The 16,725-nt window shown below is 38.2% G+C and overlaps 1 protein-coding gene across 6 annotated transcripts in view; it reads right to left on the bottom strand.

Moving 5' to 3' along the window:
- MTMR1 (myotubularin related protein 1) overlaps window positions 1-16,725 on the bottom strand; it is a 100,260-nt gene that overhangs the window by 49,647 nt on the left and 33,888 nt on the right. For 3 of the 6 annotated variants that reach the window (XM_066356160.1, XM_066356164.1, XM_066356158.1), the window contains 7 exons: window positions 15,340-15,390; window positions 10,976-11,051; window positions 8,741-8,835; window positions 7,685-7,792; window positions 1,918-2,019; window positions 1,508-1,591; window positions 559-708 (listed from right to left, as the gene is read on the bottom strand). In XM_066356160.1, coding sequence (XP_066212257.1) covers window positions 559-708; window positions 1,508-1,591; window positions 1,918-2,019; window positions 7,685-7,792; window positions 8,741-8,835; window positions 10,976-11,051; window positions 15,340-15,390 — 666 coding nt within the window. The remainder of the gene's footprint in view (window positions 1-558; window positions 709-1,507; window positions 1,592-1,917; window positions 2,020-7,684; window positions 7,793-8,740; window positions 8,836-10,975; window positions 11,052-15,339; window positions 15,391-16,725) is intronic. The other 3 variants (XM_066356162.1, XM_066356161.1, XM_066356159.1) reach the window with 1 other exon arrangement.

Here is a 16,725-nt window from a genome sequence, read left to right on the forward strand (position 1 = left end):
CCCATGCAGCTGCAGCCTTGTATGCAGTATCTAAGAAAGAGAGTCTTTTCTCTAGGATGAGTCAGTGAAACCAGTGATATAAATCATTAAAGCAGTAGCATGCTAACTCTTTCTTGCTATCCTTTTTTATCCCCTACTGTTTTGAGAGTTAAATTCAAGTTACCTTTGTACTTAGCAATATGAAGTCATACAAGGCCGAGTCAGCAAACAGAATGGTCTACATAATTAGATAGTTCTTGCAAATCAAAGATACATTCAGGTTACTGGGCTTTTTAAATTTTTTCCACTGATTTGAGAGAGAGAGAGAGACAGAGAGAGAGATAAGCAATAACTCATTACTCCACTTATTTGCTCCAATCAGTTGTACAGTCACTGTGCCCTGACCAGAGATCGAACCCTCAACTTTGGTGCACCAGAACAATATTCTATCCACTGAGCAATCCAGCTAGGGCCTAGGTTTATTTTTCTACTATCCATTTTGTTCACTAGATATTTTCTCTCTTCTTTCCATACTATCTAATACAATATACATTTATACCTATGACATCTATTACTTACAGGGACTCTGCCTTTTACCCGAAAAGCTGCCACTTTTGAAAGGTCATCATCTTTTACACTACTTGGCACGACAATGATGGCAGGGTAAGTGTCACAGAGCTCATAATTACTGTTTACTTTGGATATTTTCCAACTCTCATTTGGCAAGCCCTGTGCAGGGTCAGACAGAGGGAAAGCACAATGTTACTTCCAACAAGTACTAACCATGAACCACATCCATTTCTTATTTCCTACTAAAATTTATTTACAATTTGTTCAGTGTTAGTTAAAATTTTAAATATATATTTACCTAATATGATCCATTTCCTACCGATTTAAAAAATCTCATGAAGCATAAGAATTTCCAAACATACTAAAAAATGAAAACTATATACTAGCATCCCAGTCCTACACATTTCTTATAGTGTTTCTATAAAGAATGAACATAGTATTGTTTTTGAAAATAAGTCACGAAAGTCCTTTAGAGAAACATAAATGTCTTATAAATGTATAAAATAAGTAATATATATCACCATACCAATTATCTGGCAGAGATAAAGATTAAATGTCATGAGAATAATCTTATTGGAAGATCTTAAAACTGATAATGCACTAAAGAGCTTCTGGTAGAGAAACATATAACAGATTATATATCATTAAATTATATATCATATCATTAAATTACATAAAATATAATTTATACCATTGGTTTTGATCCTTATTTAATCAACTCATTACCAGAATATCTAATAAAAACCCTCTGGTCAATTTGCTTTTTAAACCCCAGTCCTTGTACTCCACTTGCCTCTGGAAAAGGATGTGGTATAGTCAAAGGTTTGGCACAGGGAGAACAGGGTATCCTAGACATGAAGAACCTACAAGCTAGGTTTCTTCTCCACAACATTTCTAACCTTTTAGAAGATAAAAAAGATGACATATTCCTTTTAGTTCGATAAGAAACATACTTTACCTGTCTCTTATATTCAGCTACTGGATCATAAACTTTCCATCCATTAACTGGAAATTTTTCTTTATAGTTGAATGCAAAGAGTGTCTGGATACAAAAACCACAACACGCATATGTCAGTATTTCTTTGCTATGTCACATACCCGATATTAAAGCTTTTCATTCAGTTATGAGCTGAATATATTAAGATGAACTAAATGTATTAAGATTCCTATTTTATTTGTAAATTTTGGAGCAACATATATGCAGTTTTCTTAATCATTACAAAGAATTGATGAATTTTAAATATTCTAATACTAGATACCAAAATAGAAAAAAAATATAAAGGCAACCTCTGGAAAAAATAATAATTAAACATGAAATTTGGGATCCCCACAAAAGCACACAAAAAAAATTATTTTTGGTATACTTACTTGCCCACTAGAAATAGGAAATGCATGTTTCTTGAGGTTTTCAAATATTCCCAGTTTACTTTGTTCTTCTTGTTTATAAGCAAGTCGCAAGTTTCTCATATCCTGTTAAACAATTAGCAAAACATTTATCAATCTGCCTACCTATGAGGCAGATATCATGCTAAAGAGATCAATAAAATATTTTTATTCATTCCTCATGTTATACTCCATCTTGCCGTAACTAAAAGCTAATTAACAAATACACCTCCAACAAAATTTTTTTTTAATTAAGTGAGGAAATGGGAACAAAGGGGATGTTTTGGGAAAAAAAATATCAGATGCAACCAAGAAATAGCTTAGTATGTAAAAGACATCCCATAATATCCTATGAGCTTACTTCCTAAAGAGGTGCCACATAATCAATTGTGAGCTTTAGATTACTAAAGAAATCAATTACAGATCTTGCACCGTCCATAAAATAAAAATGTGGCAGAGGTTTCTTGCCAGTACTAATAGCAAGGACTCTGTCATGAAGAGACTATGACCGTTTGAAGGACCTATATACTGAAAACTGCAAAGCATTATTGAAAGAATTGAAAAAGATACAATGAAATGAAAAAATAGTACAAGTCCATGTTCATGGATTGGAGGAATCAACATAGTTAAAATAGTCATATTACCCAAAGCAATATATAAATTTAATGCAATCCTTATCAAAATCTCAATGTCATTTTTTAAAGAAATAGAACAAAATATCATCAATTTTGTATGGAACCACAAAAAACCCCGAATAGCCAAAGCAATCCTGAAGAAAAAGAATGAAGCCAGAGGTATCACACTACTTGACTTCAAATTATACTATAGAACCACAATAATCAAAACAGCATGGTATTGGCAGAAAAACAGACATACATACCAATGGAACAGAATCGAGAGCCCAGAAATAAAACCACATATATGTAGACAAATCATCTTCGACAAAGGAGCCAAACACACAATGAAGGAAAGAAAGCCTATTCAATAAAGGGTGCTGGGGAAATTGGAAAGCTACATGCAAAAGAATGAAACTTGACTACAGTTTGTCCCCATATAGAAAATTAGTTCAAGATGGATCAAAAACCTAAGTATTAGATCTGAAACAATAAATTACACAGAAGAAAACATAGGTACTAAGCTCATAGACCTTGGCCTTGGAGAACAATTTATGAATTTGACCCCAAAGGCAAGGGAAGTAAAGGCAAAAATAAATGAAAGGGCCTATCAAACTAAATAGCTTCTGCACAGCAAAAGAAACTGACAACAAAACTAAATGAGGATGATATTTTCAAACAACAGCTCCAATAAGGGGTTAATATCCAAAATATAGAAAGAACTCACAAAGCTCAGCAACAAACAAGAAAACAACCCAATTAAAAATGGGGAGAGGGCCCTGGCCGATTGGCTCAGTGGTAGAGCATCGGCCTGGCACTCGGAGTCCTGGGTTCGATTCCCAGCCAGGGCACACAGGAGAAGCGCCCATCTGCTTCTCCACCCCTCCCTCTCTCCTTCCTCTCTGTCTCTCTCTTCCCCTCCCGCAGCCGAGGCTCCACTGGAGCAAAGTTGGCCCGGATGCTGGGGACAGCTCCGTGGCCTCTGCTTCAGGCGCTAGAATGGCTCTGGTTGCAGTAGAGCAACGCCCCAGATGGGCAGAGCATCGCCCCCTGGTGGGCATGCCGGGTGGGTCCTGGTCGGGCGCATGCGGGAGTCTGACTGCCTCCCCGTTTCCAACTTCAGAAAAATACAAAAAAAAAAAAAAATGGGGAGAGGACCTGAACAGACATTTCTCCCAAGAGAACAAATGGCCAACAGATATATGCAGAGATGCTCATCTTCACTAGCTATTCAAGAAATGCAAATCAAAAACTACACTGAGATACTACCTCACACCTGTTAGATTAGCTATTATCAACAAAACAGGTAATTACAAGTGTTGGAGAGGCTGTAGAGAAAAAGGAACCCTCATTCACTGCTGTTAGGAAGGCTAATTAGGACAGCCATTATGGAAGAAAGTATGATGGTTCCTCAAAAAATTAAGAATAGAACTACCATATGACCCAGCAATCCCTCTGCTGTGTATATACCCCCCAAACTTGAACACATTGGTACATAAAGACACATACAACCCCATGTTCATTGCAGCATTATTCACAGTGGCCAAGACATGAAAATAACCAAAGTGTCCCTCGAAAAAAGACTGGATAAAGAAGATGTGGTACATATATACTAAGGAATGCTACTCAACCATAAGAAATGATGAAGTACTGCCATTTATGACAACATGGATGGACCTCGAGAACATTATACTGATTGAAATACAGTAAGTAAATCAGACAAAGCTAAGAAATGTATGATTTCACACATAGGTGGGATATAAAGCTGAGACTCATAGACATAGATAAAAGGGAAGTGGTTACCAGGGGAGGGAGATGTGTCAGAGGGGGTGTGGGTGTAAAGAAGGACAAATATAAGGTGATGGAAAAGGATTTGACTTTGGGTGATGGCTATAGAGCATAATCAACAGTTCAAATGCTACAGAATGTTTAGCTGAAATCTATGTTACTAATGAATGTCAATGGAATACTCGAGAGCTGTTAAAAACAAGAAATAGCTCATTATATGTATTGATAGCAAGGGGTTCTGAGATATGTTAAGGGGAAAAAGAAAGGACAGGATATTTTCAAAGACTAAAGTATAGTCCACATCAGTGGAAACTGGTAACAGTGGGTGCCTGTAGGGAGTGTAACAGAGCAGCTGGATGTTGAGTGGAAAGTGACTTTTTTCTACACACAGTTTTTTTTATCTTTTGAATTGTATTATCACCTGTATAAAAAACAAACCCCATACCTTGTAAGGCTCTCAGGCATGAGCTGATAGGGCTGGGAGCATGGCCCTCATAATTTTAGGCTGGAAACCATGTTCAAGTATTATCAGCTGCTCACCTTAGCCATAAACACATCAGTGAAACAGCCACAGGATACCTGCCTAAGTGACATAACTTCCTAGTGTAGCCTCCCTCAAAGTTATGCTGGCTACACACAAACACCTTGGTTGCTGATTGAGCTGAATTCCTATTTAGGATTGCTCGTAAAGGAAAACACAGAAAAACAAAGGAAAGAACATGTGCAAAGACCCCAGAGTGTGTGCAGGGGCAGTTTTGAGTGTGAGTAACAGAGTAATTGGGATAGCAAGGAGGGGAAGATGGCTGGAGATGAAGCTGTGGAGGAACGTAAGTCAGGTCCAGACCGGCAAGGTCTTGGTAAGTTTTCCCTTTAGCCTAAGGATAATAGGGAGCTACTGAAGAGCTCTGAGTCGAGAAATGACTTGTTTCAAAATTTCAGAACTAATCAAGTCACCCATCTGCTTGAACTTCTGCAGCTGCTTTACACAGTTCCGCAGGTGGAATCATGGCCCAAGAAGGACACCGGGAATTTATCAAAGGCCAGCACGGCCATGCAGTGCCCAAAGCAAGCCAAATGAGCCCAAAGATCTATGACTGGAAAGAGTAAGAGGCTTCTTTTAAAAAGGGATTTCTTTTTTAAAAAAAAATTTTATTAATTTTAATGGGGTGACATTGATTAGTTAGGGTACACAGATTCAGAGAAAACATCTCCAGGTTTTTTCGACATTTGATTATGTTGTATACCCATCACCCCAAGTCAAATTGTCTTCCATCACCTTCTATCTGGTTTTCTTTGTGCTCTTCTCCTCCCCCCACCCCCTCCCTCTCCTCCCTTCCCCTGCCCCTGGTAACCACCACACTCTTGTAAAAAGGCATGTCAACTGAAGTCCTGGGCCAACCAGAGGGAGCTGTCCTCAGAGATTTGACCAAAGCAAACAGATAGGCAGGAACCCAACCCTCAAGTTTGAAAGGCACCTTGCCAATTCTGCATAGAGGAACTCTTTCCTAATACTTCAGATATTATTAGGTTATTGATAAATTGTATTTCCAATAAAAACATCAGTTAAGGTGTTTCTTAAGTGAGTAATTATCACTCAAGTTATCATATCCATTTCTAATTAACCCATTGGAGGAAGGGCATAAAACCAAAAATAAGCAGAGCTCAGGTGAAAATTCCAACATACCCAAGAAATATAATTGTTTATAATCACAGAATTTATTAATACAGTCTGACCCTTATACACTACAGGTTTGAACTGTGTGGGTTCACTTATACATAGATTTTTTTTCATTAAATATTGTAAACACAGTTTTTCTTCCTTATGGTTTTCTTAGTAACATTTTCTTTTTCTAAGCTTATGTTACTGTAAAAATACAGCATATAGTATATATAACACACAAAATATGTCTTTTACTTTTTTTTTTTTTTTTTTTTTTTCATTTTTCTGAAGCTGGAAACAGGGAGAGACAGTCAGACTCCCGCATGCGCCCGACCGGGATCCACCCGGCACGCCCACCATGGGGCGACGCTCTGCCCACCAGGGGGCGATGCTCTGCCCATCCTGGGCGTCACCATGTTGTGACCAGAGCCACTCTAGCGTCTGAGGCAGAGGCCACAGAGCCATCCCCAGCACCCGGGCCATCTTTGCTCCAATGGAGCCTTGGCTGCGGAAGGGGAAGAGAGAGACAGAGAGGAAAGCGCGGCGGAGGGGTGGAGAAGCAAATGGGTGCTTCTCCTGTGTGCCCTGGCCGGGAATTGAACCCGGGTCCTCCGCACGCTAGGCCGACGCTCTACCGCTGAGCCAACCAGCCAGGGCCCACAAAATATGTCTTAATCAACTATTACCAGTAAGGCTTCTGGTCCACAGTATGCAATTAGTACTTAAGTTCTGGGGAAGACAAAAATCATATGTGGATTTTCAACAGTGCAGGCCCCTAAGCCCCACATTGTTCAACGGCCACTGCATTGTTGGCACTTTAGGAAGTCTCTGACCATCCACTGTTCTGAAGATTAGTCTTAAAACAACAAACTGGAAAAAAAAATATGGCTCTGTGCTTTCCACTCACTTTTTCTGAACTGTAATGAATAATATCAGCATATAGGTTACAGGCAGTGGTGGGATTCAGCCAGTTGCCACTGGTTTGGCAGAACCGATACCTAATTTTTTGTTGAGCTTGGTAAACCGGTTGTTAAAATGGCACTTGTAATCAGGGTTCTCTCTAAGGTGGGCACCTAGGAAGCTGCCCGATGTGGAAATCACAAATTTATTTTCCTTACTACTTGTTAACATTCATCTGCACAACAGCATATTCTAAGCATCCGTAATAATGTTCATTCTGTCCATAGGTGAAAAAAATTGCAAGTGAGGATGCCAATCAAGAAGCAAATGGAAATATCTTAAACAACAGTTTTATTGTTTTTTGTCAGATATTATTTAATAGTTTTTCATTAATATTAAATCTCTTTCTTATAACATAATCTACTTTTGTGTACCTCTTTTATTATTCTTAAGTATTAAATGAATGAAATAATAAAGTACCTTTCAGTATATCATTTTTTTTTATCCTTAAAACGGTCATTAGGGCAGAGAACCTGTTGTTACATTATTTTATTCCCACCACTGGGTATAGGTCCATGCTAATTAGAATACATCAAGAGAAAAGAAGAGTTTTACTTCAGTGACTTACATGGTGGTACGAGTTGGTTGATAAAGATTTGAAGAGCTATCTGTCCTAAAACATTTGAATTACTAATAATACAAATTACTCTGTCCAAAGACCAGGAAAAATGTGTCAGAAAAAGTTCCCAGCTGGTTGCTTCTTGCAGTTTTACTAGTGTTGATACCATACCTTGCATACTATCTCTATACCACAAGAATTGTCCCCATGGCTCTGCACTCCAATCTTCTCAACTCGGCTGATCACTCCCAGGGGAACATCAAGGACAAAATGTGGGTCCTGAATTTACAAATTAAGATGAATACCTATTAGTATAAATCAACAGAGAGTTTTTATATTTTAAGTTTTCACTGGCTTTAAAACATGTTTGTTTACTTCACATTTCCTCTTTGTCCTAGCTAAGAACTGAAGTCTGACTTATAACATGTCTTCTGAAGTAGATGTTGAGACTACAACTAAACTTCCCCTCCAGGTATAAATGCTACTTTAACAGCTTTTTTTCCCCAAGATACAATATTTGTAAATGTACACATCTTAAAACTCACCTTCTGATTATCTCAGGGTGATGAGATTACAGAGTACTTCTTACTTTCTTCTTTATTATTTACTTGCTTCTGAAGTATTTTTTTAATATTTTTAAATTTATTTTTTTACAACTTTATTCATTTGAGAGAGAGAGATAGAGAGAGAGGGAGGGAGGGAGGGAGAAGGGGGAAGGAGCAGGAAGCATCAACTCCCATATGTGCCTTGTCCAGTCAAGCCCAGGGTTTTGAACTGGCAACTTCAGCATTCCAGGTCGATGCTTTATCCACTGCACCACCACAGGTCAGGTTTCTTCTGAAGTTGTTTTTTTGTTTTGTTTTGTTTGTTTGTTATTTGTGTGAGAGAGAGACAGAAAGAGGGGCAGATAGGAACAGACAGACAGGAAGGGAGAGGGCTGAAAGCATCAGTTCTTCATTGTGGCACCTTAGTTGCTCATTGATTGCTTCCTCATATGTGCCTTGACCAGGGGGCTCCAGCAGACCAAGTGACCCCTTGCTCAAGCCAACGACCTTGGGCTCAATCTGGTGAGCCTTGCTCAAACCAGATGAGCCCACACTCAAGCCGGCCACCTCAGGGTTTCAAACCTAGGTCCGCTGTGTCCCAGTCCAATGCTCTATCCACTGCACCACCACCTGGTCAGGCCTGAAGTGTTTTTAAAAATAAAACACACTTTTAAAAACTCACCCTCTCTACATTTTTGAAGTACATCTTAAAGTCCGTCACTGTCAGTGTTCCACTCACGGCTCCCATAAATGGGCAGATATACATGACATCTTTCACTAAAAAAAAAAAAAATTCAAAGTAGAAACTACTACTATAGACTTATACTTCAATACATCTTAACATGAGTTTCCAAATATATATGATTCTAGTTTTCTAGAAATATTTAATTTGTTATTACTTTAAATAAAGATGTAGATAGTCATCTAATAAAAATCCTTTTTTTTCCCCAAACAGAATTGTATTTTGGTACTTAATGATGCATTAAGTGAATGGCTTCATAATAAGCTACATTTTCTCATTTCTTCCTGGTGGTTAACATTTTCCTTGAGTGATCAATTAATCATATCAAAGACATATTAATTAAATTCTGGAGACCCTGAGCTACCATTTAGTAAATTACTGCTAATGAAAACTAAAGCTAAAAACTGTCCCCTAATGCACCTCCAAAAAGCAACTGCTTTTCAGATAACAAATACTAGAACCACATCCAATGGTGGTAAAAGACTTCTTTGCTTCAAATTCCTTATCAGCATCCATATAGATTTTTATTTTCTTACTGTGAATATCAATATTACCATATTTAATATGATATCAACAGCACATTTGATTCTTATGAGCATTAAGAACCTCACACCTATCACAAAGATGCCACACCTTCACAATCTTCCTAAAGTGTCATTTCAATGGCATGACAGGAACATACATAGCTACAGATGAGTCCAAGTGGACCAACTAAAGGTACTAAAGTTGTCATCCAGACAAACATTTTTACTAAAGTTTTTTATGACTCATTACGTACCCAGCAGCTTCTATTGTTGAGGTTCCAGTTATAACTAGACACAGTTCCTACCCATAAGTAGCCCATAACCTGTGAGTAACAATACATTGAAAAGGATCATTATATTGTAGCTTGATAAGTGCTATCAAACCATGTGGACACATTATGGTAAGAAGTCAGAAAAGATTGGCTTAACTCAGCAGGGAAGCAGCAAGGAGGAGGTTGGGGGAGGAGGAAAGAGAGAGCAGCCAGTTATTGGAGGTTACTATGGCTGAATCAAAGAGTGCATGAGGATGATAGGACATCAGGACAGAGATGAACTGTTCATGAATATTCATAGCAGCTTTACTGGTAATAGTCAAACAATAGGAAAAAAACTCAAATGTTCATTTATAGATGAAAGGATAAGCAAACTGTGGTGCATCATATAATAGAATAGTATTCAGCAATAAAAAGGAATGACTATTGACCCATGCCACAATATTAATGAGTATCAACATAATGATGTTAAGTGCAAGAACCTAGACAAGAAAGAAAATATACTCAATGATTATATTTCTAGAAAACCTAATAAAATAAAACCAAGCCTATAGTGTTTGGGAATGGGGAAAAGTCACAGGAGGGAAGGTTTATAAAGAGGCCTAAGGAAACTCCTAGGAGGTGAAGGATATGTTCATTAACTTGACTGTGATGCTGGTTTTCCAGGTACATAATGTGTCAACACTCTTCATATTTACTCTAAATCTGTGTAGTTTGCTGTCAGGTGAAGAAACAGAGGAATGACATAATTAGCTCTGCATTTTAATTTTTTTAATTTTATTTTATTTATTCATTTTTAGAGAGGAGAGAGAGAGGGAGAGAGAGAGGAGGGGGGAGGAGCTGGAAGCATCAACTCCCATATGTGCCTTGACCAGGCAAGCCCAGGGTTTCAAACCGGTGACCTCAGCATTTCCAGGTTGACGCTTTTATCCACTGCGCCACCACAGGTCAGGCTAGCTCTGCATTTTAAACAGATCATTCCCAAAGCAGTATGGAGGCAGGACTAGAAGAATAAAACCTGACTAGAGTTTGCTCCTCTGCACAAAAATTAATTCAAAATGGATCAAAGATCTAAATATAAGATCTGAAACAATAAGTTATATAGAAGAAAATATATAGATACTAAACTCATGGACCTTGGCCATAGAGGACCTCCAGGAGTGAATGCAGTTCCAGAAGCCAAAGACAGAAAGAATGCCAAAACCAAGGATGGGATCAGTAAGGTCAAAAGGACATTAATAAGAATGAATAGAACTAGTCCGTTTGTTCCCTAATGAAATTGGTCTGGCTGATCTTTAGCACTTAGATCACCTGTGCTCACAAGGAAAGTGCCATGCGATTTTACAGATCACCATAAGCAAATTGTGCATTAGACTTACCAATGGCCTTAATTGATTCTCCTGGAAAAAGTGGTGCTTCTTCCATCTGTGCCAGTTTATTTCCATCCCTCAGAGCCTGGCAAAAGTCAAACAGGAGTAAATTTCACTTTCCTTTTGTAAACGTGGGAATAATAATGGTGTTTTGTGTTCTCATTACAAAGCAACAGAAGCATGCAAAATATATACCCCCTCCCCTTACAAAACAATTTCAAAGCTCTGCATCACAGGACACCATGCTACATATTCTAGCAAATTATTACACATATTTAAAGTTCACAGTTAGAAAGCATTAATACAGGAATGGCTTGACATAATAGATACTGTAATCACTACATAGAAAGCTCAAAGGTGTCCCAGAATTTGGAAATAAAGAAAAAAGAAAGTTACCTTCTGAGTATGAAACCAAAACAAATAAAATTAACATCAGATGTAGGTGCTTAACCCAGCGTATGAGACAGTGTGGAAAACTCTGAAAACTAACGTAGTCAGGCAGGGGTCTCAGGTCTCAAGTCTCAGGTCTCAGGGCAGCCATATTACTAAGAAAAGCTGTAGGCTTTTGTACTGTAGCCCAGCTACCTGATGTGTATATGCAAAGCACAGGAGCTTGTCAGTGTGTATCTGATCCAGGCCATGAGAAAGTGCACCCTCATGTGGTAGACAAGAGTATTTCAATCAACACTGTGGAGCACACTGTGTTCATCAGGTTTTTCCCAAATCAATTCACTTTGTGCTGACTCCACGCATACCAAGTAAATTGCTAATCAGGTTATTACATTTCCTGGCTGAAATGACACTAGGAAAAACATATCTTGGATAGATAGGTATAAATGTGAGTGCATGCCCACAGTTCTAAATGTCCAGATTGCCACCAGTAGCCACTCTCCTATGAGTATGGCTGGGTAATGCCAGAGAACTCAGGGGAGCTGAGAAAATGGTGCTCTTGAACTACAAAGCCAGGGACCAGAGCCTGAACTCAAGGCCTCTTCCAAGGTACTGCTACCCATTGCGATGCTGCCACGGAAATGGTTACTTCCTCTTTGGTGTCCCTGACACAATGTGTTAAGAATAATGTGTTCAAAACCCCAGAAATCTCCATTGTGTTTCACAGAGCATTAAATTCCCAAGAGTTGTGAATAGGTCTTTGTTTGTTTGTTTGTTTGTTTGAAAAGTTTGGAAAATGCAGGATTAAAGAAAACAAGGTAAACTTCTTTTTTTAAATGTGAGATAAGTCATTAGCATGTCAATGTATGCCAAATCAGGAAGAGGGTGCTAACGTATGTTGTATTTCCCATACCTATTTGACCAGGAGCTGCTTTCTCCAAAAAATATTACCTGTTAACTTCAGAAGGCCACTAGAGTTCAGGACAAACTAAGTTTTCAGCATAATTTTGTAAAGCAAACATTAAAACCTGGTAATTTTTTAACTCTAATAAAAATTATTAAAAATTCAAAATAGCCTGACCTGTGGTGGCACAGTGAATAAAGCATCGATCTGGAATGCTGAGGTCACCAGTTCAAATCCCTGGGCTTGCCCAGTCAAGGCATATACAGAAAGCAACTACTACTAGAATATACTTCCCGCTTCTCCCTTCTCTTTCTCACTCTCCCTCTCTTTCTCTCTTTCCCTCTCCTCTCCTCTCCAAAAATTAACAAATAAAATCTGAAAAAAAAATTTTAATTAAAAATAACTATTGCCCTGGCCAGTTGGCTCAGCGGTAGAGCGTCGGCCTAGTGTGCGGAGGACCCAGTTTCGATTCCCGGCCAGGGCACACAGGAGAAGCGCCCATTTGCTTCTCCACCCCTCCGCAGCGCTTTCCTCTCTGTCTCTCTCTTCCCCTCCCGCAGCCAAGGCTCCATTGGAGCAAAGATGGCCCGGGCGCTGGGGATGGCTCTGTGGCCTCTGCCTCAGGAGCTAGAGTGGCTCTGGTCGCAACATGGCGACCCCCAGGATGGGCAGAGCATCGCCCCCTGGTGGGCAGAGCGTCGCCCCTGGTGGGCGTGCCGGGTGGATCCCGGTCGGGCGCATGCGGGAGTCTGTCTGACTGTCTCTCCCTGTTTCAAGCTTCAGAAAAATGAAAACAAAAACAAAAACAAAAAACAAAACTATTTTCACAACTATAAGAATATTTCAATATGACTTATTAAAGGAACTCAATTTAAAAACACTATACATAGTAGTTTCATCAATTTTTTTAAATAAAAAAAGGAAAGGTAAAAATACAAAAAGCAAATTCAATGCTAAATGTTGGTCAGGATATATTTATGGGGAGGGCACAAAATGACACAGTCCGTCCTCCTCCTAATCAAGAACATGGTTAAAATAATACAGTTTATGTCCAAACAATTTCATTTCATTTGAATTTTTAGTCCAGATTGGTTTTTATGACACTTTTTAGTAAAAAAAAATTAGAAATGTAGAAAAGTGTTAAAGGAGACATGGGGAAGTGTTTTTTATATTCACACTTGATTTGAAAATACATTTTACACACTAATGCATAAACCAATATTTTTATACTTTCAAATGTCTAGTTTTAGAAACACTAAAAATAAATCACAAATCCTTAATAAAAGCCTTAATTTGAAAGTCACCTTCTTTAATCTATTGCTTGAACTAGAGACTAATTTTATAATATGTAGTTGCAATGAGAGAAAGACATTTTAATCACTATCAAATTTTGTATTACTTTAAGTAGTCTATTGTTAAAGCTTATTTTAATGGCTAAATATTGTCATATATTATATAGTCATAAGTTCCTTATCTCATATTTTAAAATAAATGGGAATAGGTAATTTTGAAATATTTATTAAAGCAAGTTGTCCTAAACAACTGTATCTGGAAGAAGTAGGGGGAAATGTGGCTCACTTTTAAGCCTTATATCAAGCCATATCAAATACTTTAAAGTCCTCAACCCAGAATTAGCTAGCAAAATGTTGTAGATGGGAGAAAGCGGTAATTGGGACCATTCTGAGAACGTGCAAGGCTCTTAAAATAGAGGCTGAAGATCAAATGCTTCTCTTCTCTTCTGAAAGCCACATTGAATTTGCCTTGAAATATCAGTGTAATTTTATAAAGCATGACTGTGTTGGTGAGACAGTGAGACAAACCTCTCACTAATAATAACTCAACCTGGGGCATGCTTTGTAAGTGATGAGAAAGCTACTCTCAGAATAAAACAAATAAATGATCCCACTGATTTAGATTTCCCCGTAAAAGGGTTATTTCATGTAGGAAACACACTTAGCTTTAGCATAGGAATTCAAGAGAAGTTTTTATAGGTTCATTGTTTGGAGAGTACAGTAGATTCCCTTTATAAAACTGGTATTAAGAAGTGGGACTCACACTTATACTACATTAAGCTTTGATTGCAACTACCAAGTTTCATAGGACATGATTTGACCCTTGATTTATCCAACCCATGTTCAGCATAATCAAAGAACAGATTCTTGTGAACAACAGTTGATCTCATGAACACACTCATTCTTCTTGATGCCTCTGCTCCAAGTATTTCCCAGTTGAGGAATTTCCTCTGATGATACCATCCACGTCATGTTCCAGTGACCCTGAAGGTCCAGCTGAAAGCCCATCAGTTCCCTGAAATTGTCCTCGAGGACTCAAACGTATGGGATGTCCCAGGCCTGTCCACAACTTTTCTCCTCATCTGAATCTATGCTGCTGGGTGGGCAGTTTCTATAACAACTGCATGCCAAATACAGTGGTTTTCAAATCAGGCTCTTAAAGGTGATTCCAGAGTAACCAAAGGAGGGTGGGCCAGGCAAAGGCATAGCCGAGTACGGGAGGTAGCCACATTTCCTTGGAACTGCACTTCTACCGCTTTCAAATAGTGAGTTTTTTCATAAGCTTTGGAGAAAGTTCTGCTGCTTTAAAAGACTCCAGGTCTAGAAGTACTGTAAGCACTCAAGGGTACTCAAATAATTTTTTTCTTCTGATTACAAACTACACAGACTCAATCCACAAATACTTACAAGGTACCAGGTACCAACACAGGCCATGGACCATGCACATTTGAAGAAAGCAAAGTCAAAACCCTCAAGGAGCACATTTATTATATGCGTCTGTCCCCTCTAAGTCTTTGTAAAGGCATTTCAGAATCCTGTCATGCTCATTAGCTCATCAATAAGCCTATGTGGCAAAAGCGAGAAATACAGATGAACAAATTTCTGAGTGATAAAATGTTGGATAAACCAATTTTTTCAAATAATGTCATAACAGAATCTATCAAACTTGGACAGGAGGGCAGGCTGTATTGGTAAAAGCATTTGCTTATCGTCTAGAATCTAGTATGAAATGGCTTCTAAATATACAATCTGTAGCTACAAACAGATGAGCATGTAGAACTTGCCACCTGATCAGCTTCAGCTTCAGAAGGGTAGCCATTGTGTTCTTCCTGAATCTCCTGCACAGCACCAGGTGCATGGACAAGAAAAAGCAAAGAAAAACACATGCAAACATACAGGTGAAAGGACAGAACTTCTTTTTTAAAGAGACAGTAAACATGTAAAAGTTAAAACACCTTTTATGGCTTTGCAAATCAACATTTTACCCCTTGGAGGTAAGGAAATCTATACGTCAGCTATAGCATCCTCAACCTAAAATAGCGTATCTTATTCTGTATTTGTGTTGGGGTAGAAAAATGAAAAGAAAACATCATGGATTTCAAAGAATGTACTGTCTTTTTAAAATCAAGCAATACATACTGTAGCTTATAGTAAAGGAACAAATCAGACACATAATATGCTCATAGAAAATAAAGCACACCAAAGTGACGACGTAATGGGCAAAATCAAGCCAAAATACAAAAGCAATTCATAGACATGTATTTTATAGTATAAGCATTCATAAAGTCTCAAGAATTATTACATTGTCCAGAGATCAACTCCAATGGGTTACCAAAATTTCCACAAACATGTACATGCATATATCACTTGCTGGAGAGAAAATATATATTATATGTATAAGTATACATATACATATAATCTGGTACTTATTGCTTATTGCTAATTATTACTGTGAATTGTGAATCAATATCATATTAAATATTTCTAATTAGTGTACCAGCATGCTTCAAAAAAACCAATAAGGAGTCACATATCTTCATTTAAATTTTTCTCAATCCCTTAAAGCAGCAGAAAATACATATTTATTATACAATACATTTTTAAATAAAATATGTATTTCCGATGGCTCTAGGCGACCCTGTGTTTTGGTTGTTGGACCCCCACCGGGGTCGCGACCCACAGGTTGAGAACCGTTGCCTTAAAGGTACACTGTTCTTAATTTAAGTTCTTCATAGAATCAGTTGTTGAAACTTTAAAAATTGAATGTTTAGTTAGCAGATAGTATAAAGAATATGAATACTAAAGATGACAAGATTATAACCCCTTTTAAAAGTTGCATCAAGTCTCTAAGGCTAAATTATTAAAATTTAGCGTAGATATATATTTTTCCTTCATGACACTTTGGTTTCTTTTTTTTTTCTTTTCTTTTTTTTTTTTATTAAGTGAGAGGCGGAGAGGCAGAGAGATAGACTCCCACATGCGCCCCAACTGGGAAACACGTGGCAAGCCAACTACCAGGTGATGCTCTGCCCACTTTAGGCCACTGCTCCATTACTCAGCAACCGAGCTATTTAGGTGCCTGAGGAGAGGCCATGGAACCATCCTCAGCACCAGGGGCCAACTTTGTTCCATCCATTTGAGCCATGGCTGCAGAAGGGGAAGAGAAAGGGGTG

This window comes from Saccopteryx leptura, chromosome X (assembly GCF_036850995.1).
Source record: "Saccopteryx leptura isolate mSacLep1 chromosome X, mSacLep1_pri_phased_curated, whole genome shotgun sequence".
Classification (NCBI taxonomy): domain Eukaryota; kingdom Metazoa; phylum Chordata; class Mammalia; order Chiroptera; family Emballonuridae; genus Saccopteryx; species Saccopteryx leptura.